General features: G+C 52.7%; 1 protein-coding gene across 1 annotated transcript in view; it reads right to left on the bottom strand.

Moving 5' to 3' along the window:
- Positions 1-7107, bottom strand: part of SEMA5B (sema domain, seven thrombospondin repeats (type 1 and type 1-like), transmembrane domain (TM) and short cytoplasmic domain, (semaphorin) 5B) — an 81825-nt gene that overhangs the window by 3571 nt on the left and 71147 nt on the right. The window contains exons 12-17 of the mRNA XM_014545229.1: positions 7084-7105; positions 2221-2338; positions 1889-2070; positions 628-771; positions 315-462; positions 1-198 (exon numbers count right to left, since the gene is read on the bottom strand). The exon at positions 1-198 is cut by the window's left edge and continues 16 nt beyond it. Coding sequence (XP_014400715.1) covers positions 1-198; positions 315-462; positions 628-771; positions 1889-2070; positions 2221-2338; positions 7084-7105 — 812 coding nt within the window. The remainder of the gene's footprint in view (positions 199-314; positions 463-627; positions 772-1888; positions 2071-2220; positions 2339-7083; positions 7106-7107) is intronic.

Consider the following 7107-nt stretch of genomic DNA (forward strand, 5'->3'; position numbering starts at 1 on the left):
TGCGGGGCAGGTTCGGGTCTCCGTCCTCCTCCTGCCAAACTGCAGGCCGTGGGGGTCTGACAGGGGCGCGCGGCACGTGAAGCGGAATCGCTGCTCCTGCCGCGCCCCGCCCTGGGTCACGTTCACGGGCAGCCACGGCGTCCAGGGTGTGTTGCGCCGCACTTCGGGGCAGCCCTCCGGGTTGCACGTCTTGAATTCCTTGGGGATAGGAGCTGGGGCTGTTTCATAGCCTTGCAGCCCCCAGGCCTGCCCCGCGGTCCCGCCCGGCCCACCCTCCTGTAGGTTACAGATTCCGAGTCCAGCCCGGCCCTCACCACGCCGCAGCCGGGGCAGGAATTGCCATTCTCGCAGGCCCGACGCCGCGACTGCACGCCGCCCCCACAGTTGCTGCTACACTTGCTCCAGGAGCCCCAGGATGCCCAGAAGATGGGTACTGGGCAGGGCGTGTTCTCGTTACAGAACCTAAGGGGCATGAAGGGCAGGGGTCAGCCCTCTGGGGAGCAAGCGCTCCCTTCCCTAGTAAGAGGCACTGGGAGTGCCAACTAGGAAGGACAACAGTCCACTGGATCACCTGGAAAACCCCAGCCACTTTCCACGAGGCCACCCCCCAGGCACAGACTAGCTCACCGCTCCTCCCGGCTCTTGCCCACGCAGATGCGGCCCCCGTGGCGGGGAGCAGGGTTGCTGCAACTTCTCTGGCGGACCTGGAATCCTATCCCACAGGTCGTGCTGCACAGGGCCCACGACGACCACGTGGTCCACGCCCCGTTCCTGGCGGGGTCGGAGGAGACAGAGACAGATGACATCTGAGCCCTAGGTTCTCTGATCTAGTCTACATCTGGGCAGATAGACTTGTTGTCAGGAGTGGCAGACAGTGATTCATTCATTCATTCATCCATCCATCCATCCATCCATCCATCCTCAAACATGTGCTGAGAGCCTTCCTGCATATTTCAGACTGTGCTCAGGGCTAAGGGTACAGAGATAGGACATGGGCGCTACTCACAGGGACAAAGGGACACATTCTCTAGAAAATGTGCAACCGATCTGCAACCTTTGTTTCAGCCTTCTTGGTTAGCTGATTCTTGCACTCAAACCCATGCTCCCTCTCCTGCTCTACCCCCTCAAGTGCTTTGCTCCAACCTTAGACACCACTCACTCCTGTCTACTTTGACTCCAATTTTCAAATGTTGGCTCTACCACTTACTAGCTGTATAAGCCTGGGCAAGTGACTAAAACCTTCCGTGTGCCTCATCATACACTTATCTTTAAAGTAAGGATAATGATTGTATGCCTACCACCATCAGGTTCTTGCGACAGTTAAATTAATAAATGTATACAGAATTAAGTTATTTTACGAGTGTCCAGAATTGGGGGTTACTTGTGATAATCACTTTATGAGGCTCCCAAGTACTAGGCAGTGTGCAGGCACTTTATACACATCACCTCCTGTAACCCTCTCAACAACCCTTGGGGTGGGAGTGTTGGCCCCACTTAGAGAAGCTCAGAGTGGTTAGGTGGCTTGGCCAAGGCCACACCTCCAGGCAGTGGCAATCCAGGACTGGCACCAGGCCTGCCTGCCTTTCCACCATGCCATGCTGCCTCTCATGTCTGGGACAGTAAGGCTTATTAAGACTAAGGCCTGTCCAGGGGTGACTCCCAAGTCTGTCCAGCCTTCTTGTATCAAGAGTTCTCACAAGGCAGAACTTCTTTCCCACTGAAGTAGAAGCTCCCCCAATGCTCATGTTTCCTGCCTCAGACTTTAGCTACCTGTCCAGTGGCCTGTAAAGCACTGACGTGGTTTCCACCCTTTAGCGCAAACATCTGTCTAGGGATGCCCCACTCCAGGTTAAGACAGAAGCCATGCAAACCCTGTATCCACACATACCTGGAGCAGTTGGCAATGTGGATGGCTGGCCCCAGGCATTCTCGGCCCCCACAGCGGGGTTGAGGAGTATCACAGGCTCGGGCCCGACACAAGCAAGAGCCTGAGTTGTCCCCATCTAAGTGCTCACACGGTTGCCACGGTGACCACGGGCCGAAGCCCCCGTCCTGAGTCACATTCCGCACCTGCAGACACACATCAGAGGCAGGGGTCCAGTCACAGAAGGCAGGGGTAGGGAAGGCAGGAGGTCCTAGGGGGTGTGGGGATTCTGCTGGGGAGTCACAGACTGAAATGGGGGGACAGGTCCTAGGTGTGGGGGACGAAGGGGTTCTCACAGGACACGCTGTGATGTTCTGGGTCCAGAGGCTCATGTTGGAGCTGTCCTCGAGGGTGCTGCAACGTTGCTGCTTCCCGTCCCAGCCGCAGTACGGGTCCCGCGCCCCCAGGCATGCCCTGCCAGACAGAGGCCCTGAGACTCAAGCCCACTGGTCTCCCAGCCTCACTGCATCCCAAGAATACACCTGGCCATGCCCCTCTGGGCACCCCTGTCCATCCAATTCCCCTCCACAATGGCAAGTTCATTGAACACTTACTGTTCTCCAGGCATCACTTTAGGTGCTTTACAAGCATGTAAGAATGTAATACAACAACCCAATAATGAAGGCATTGTTATTATCCTCCTGGAGTCTGCAGAGGGACTTTCCATTGGCCAGTGGGGCCAGGGGTGTCGAGGGTTAAAGGGCTATACTAAAGAGTCAAGGGGTTGCCCCTGTTGGTGTCTCCTTGAAGATTCAGGGAGAGTCACCTGTCAGGCGAGTTCTTTATTTTTAGTGAATTCAATAGACCGTGCCTCCAGACCAGGCTCCAGAGAGAAAAGAGGTTTTATGAGAGGCCTTACAGAGAAGAGGGTGGGGCTTGTCAGCAGCGGAGGTCAAAGAAGACAATGCTGTCCCTTCTTCCAGCAACCCTTGACCTTGCATAAGGGAGGTGGGGCTTGGGGCTTTAGTGGGTGAGGGCCTTGCGGGAGCCCAGGAAGCATACTCTGGCCCACCTGGGAATGCAGAACACTCATCTGTTGCTCTAGAACCTGTTTCCACTTTATTCACTCAAGCACAATTTGTGTAAATTGTACAGTATAAATACACTCATATTTTCATTTAGGATCAATGGTTTGATTGGGGGGTGTTTTGCCAGCAGAATGTATCAAATTAGACATTATGGGACTAAATACATGTGTACGCATAGCCCTAGCAACCTGTGGTTTTCAGATTCTGCTCACGTGCTGACATTTGGACCAAATTGGCAGCTAGCAAATTCAACCAGTTAGAATTCAATAAAGCCCACTCCTGAGTGCATTTCCCCCAGCTCTCCGAAAGGGATACCAAACTCTGGCCTAGCCAGTTCTAGAACAGTGGTTTCCAGTCTTAACTGCAAATTAAAATCTCCTGGGAATCTTTTAAAAACCTTAAGCAAGCAAACAAACAAAACCCTGCCTTTACCTGGGCCTTTGGACTGGAGTAGGCCCAGGCACTGGGATCTTTTAAATACTCCCCAGGTGATTCTAATGAATAGTATGGCTGAGAACCGCTGTTTCAGGGCCACTTTTGTCAACGTTCCAAAGCCCAGACATGAAGTACCCTGTCTCTCCAACCCGTCACGGAACAAAAAAGGAGCGAAGAAAAACCTCAGAGTAGATGCTAGCCCCAACCCCACCCCTACCCCCTGTCTTAAGGATCCCTCGCCCTCTCTGCCTCTCCTATTCCAAGGACACTCCTGCCCTGTTCCGTCTGGCCCTGGCTCTGGCTGCCTGGGGAGGTCTGCAAGGCTGCACTGGGGCTAGTGCCTGAGCTCTCTTGTCTACATTCACTGCTTAAGCCAAATGAAGCTCAAAAGCTTCCAGGGCAGGGAACACTCTTAAGAAAATTAAAGCTCCAAGCAGGGAAGAGTTAAACTGTGTCTCTGACTGTAGGATTGGGTGGCAGTTTAGAATTGTGTGTTGTTTTTTTAAAAGCAGCCATCAGACCAATAATGTATCACCATGTCTTTTTTACTTCAATGTCTCAAGCAGCCATTATAGAAGGGAACAGGCTCATTCCATGGGCTCAGAGGGGGAACAGAGAGGTGGCAAGCAGGCAGTTTTCAGAGCCAAGTACCAAGGCTCTAATTGGGAGCTGTCCAGGGTAGCAATGGTGTCCCAGGAGCTTGGGAGCAAGTGGCTGTTACTTAAGATGGCAGCAGAGGTGGGGAAGGTCAGGAGGAAGTTCAGGAGGAGACACTCTCTGAGCCAACAGTTCTCAACCTTGGCTGCATATTAGAATCACCTGGGGATCTTTTTTAAATCCTGATTTCTGGGCCTCATCCTCCTGGAATTCTGTTTTTTTGTTATGGGGTGGGGCCACAACATTAGTAACAAAGAAACAGAATTTCCGGAGGATGAGGCCCAGAAATCAGGATTTTAAAAAGATTGCCAGGTGATTCTAAAGTGCAGCCAAGGTTGAGAACCACTGCCTGAGCCTTCCTCCTGCGGGAGCTGAGGTAGAGGCCACGCCCCTCCAGTGCAGCCTGGTTGGCATGCTGGAAGGAGGAAGGGGCGGGTCATGCATAAACACCTGCTTTATAGAGCCAAGTCAGCGTCATTCCCTGCTCCTCCTGTTGTGAGCCCTGGTCTCTCTCCCTGGTCAGGCTAGGGTTCTGGTTGTGCCCCACAGAACCTAGATTTTCCCGAGTGAAAGGAGAGGGCTGGACATAAGCCCCTAGATTCTGGGCAGAGGAGGGGGGCCCCCCAAAGGCGCTCGGCTTACCCACCCTCATCCTCCTGCCAGCTTTGAAAGGAATGAGGGGGGGAAAAACATGAAATGCCTATCCTAGGATAAAACTCTGACAACCCACCCATATTGCACAAATTCTGATGTACATTGTATGATAGACAGTTTGGCTTCCAGACTCTGGAGTGCACAGCTTGGTGGCTGCACGGGTTTACTCTGGCCAGTTTATTAACTTTGCAATAATGAAACGTCACATTTTTCCATTTTTACATCCACCCAGAGGTTTATGGCAGGGTTTTCACTGAACACACAAATGGCCCTTATCCCAAACTCAGGAAGCCAAATAGGATGAAAGTTTCAGACTCCCAACTGACCTCTTTCTAACTTGCTGTTCCACCTGGCCATGCTATGCAACCCGCCTGTCCCTTCTCTGCAGCACTGTGTGAGTGGGGACCTGTCCCAACCGCAGCTTTCTTCCTCTCATTCCACTGCAGATCTGGCCAGAGCCACATTAGCTCATGCTGGCCGACCATCTGCCCTACGACAGTACTGCCCGCCACTCTCTGATTGATCTTCGTGAAACACCCATTCACTCTGTCATGCCCCTGCTCTAAGACCACTTCAGTGCCCACAGTCACAGGACTCAAATCAAAATTCTCCCTTGGCATTCTCAGTTGGCCTCAATCCACTTTCCAGCCCCATTCCGCACTCCTCTCCTGCACCAACCTCCTTTCAGGACAAATCAAGAAGGATCAGTCATGTGTGCAAGGCCAGTTGATGCCTTGGGCTGGGCGTGGCCCCTGGTGGAATATAAAAAATACTGGGACACTGAGTTTACCTTCAAAGCTTTACAACCTCTTAAAGAGCAAGGCACATGTGAAAAGTTTAACAGCAACACAAGGGTTAATGAACACAAGCAATGGGGGAAATGCCATCAGCAGGAGCCTGTGATTCACTGCCAAGCAGTGCTGTCTGTATTCAAGGTTGGAGACTATAGACTCCAGAAAGCCCAGGAGGCTGGAGACCCCTGAATATATTTCTAGAGAGAAAAAGGAATAAGAACACTAGCTACCACTTATGACTCACTGGATTGATGCTTCATGAGTATTACTCCCAATCCTTACAATGACTCAGCCCAAATTCAACAGGATTTGTTCCATCACTATGTCACCCTATTTTCCCAAGGAAAAAGCTGAAGCACAAAAGGTTAAAGAACTTGAAGATCATATCGATAGTAGACAATGGAGCTGAGATGGTACCCCGGGTGTGTCCAATTCCAGCATGCGAGTCCCTCCCACTGCACCCCTGTCTCTCCCCACACGTCAGATACAAGCCAAGGTTTCTCTCCCCAGCCACACATTCAGAACTCCGAGGAAAATGAAAGCGTTCCAGACTGAGTTCCTCTTGCCTCGCTCCTCTCACACGGACAGCCCTGCAAAGGGCTCTGAGCATGGGAGGGCTAAGTGAATGTTTGGCCTCTTGTTGAGGGAGCCATGTGTTGGGGCTGAGGGCAGCTTCACTGCCTGCCCACTGTCACCCTCCCCCTTCCCCTGGCTGCCACATCAGGACTATCCGGCCTCTTCCCTTGCTCTCCAGGCCTCTGCCCGGCTCCCAGCACACCCTCCTGGGGCTGGAGGACAACCCTCAGCAGCAGGAGATCCATTTGTCTCCCAAATCTCAAGGACAGATGGGCACAGCCAGGAGGTCTCTGTGTTGCAAAGAGCACAGGAGCCCGTGTGGCCGTGGCTCTGCCAGCTAAAGGCCGTTCTTGATTAGTTCAGAAATGAAGAGCTGCAGTTTGGGGGAGGCTCATGTGGTGGGAGTCTGAGCTATATCTCCATTTGGCTTTGGAATAAGCTTTTGTTTCCCCCTTAAATGCCAGTGTTTCTGTTGCCAAATTTGTGAAACCGCTTGAAGCTAAGGTATGGGGAACTGATCGGGGGCACAGTTGGGAAGGGTATACAGGCTCCACATGGTTCTTCACCTCCATCCCACCCCAGCTAGGCTTCTGTGTCTCTTCTAAGGAAGGAAGGAATAGGAGCAAAGATTGGGGGGAGGGGTGACTCAAAGCGCGTCTCCCATCTGCCCCCACCTCTCCCTGACAAGCACTGCGGTTTCACAGATAAAGACACTCTCTGAACAGAGGGGACAGAGAAGAAGTTAAGAGGGCTGTAACTATATGGGGCTGACAATAGGGATGACAACAGTGACAGTGGTTTATGCTGATTATCCCAATTAACCTTCAACAGAACCCTGCCAGAACCCTGCAGAGATTTTACGAGGAGGAAACCAAGGTTCAGAGAGGTTAAGTGACTGGTTCAAAGGCACACAGCTGGAGACTGTGCCAGGATGCCATCCGGGTCCAACAGACCCCCGAAAGCGCCACGGGCGGGCGGGGATGAGCCCGCGGAGGCCCGCCCCTGGCTCGCTTACCTTTGGTTGCGGTAGGAGGCGCAC

The sequence above is a fragment of the Myotis brandtii genome, unplaced genomic scaffold, assembly GCF_000412655.1.
Source record: "Myotis brandtii unplaced genomic scaffold, ASM41265v1 scaffold4, whole genome shotgun sequence".
In the NCBI taxonomy this organism is placed as follows: Eukaryota; Metazoa; Chordata; class Mammalia; order Chiroptera; family Vespertilionidae; genus Myotis; species Myotis brandtii.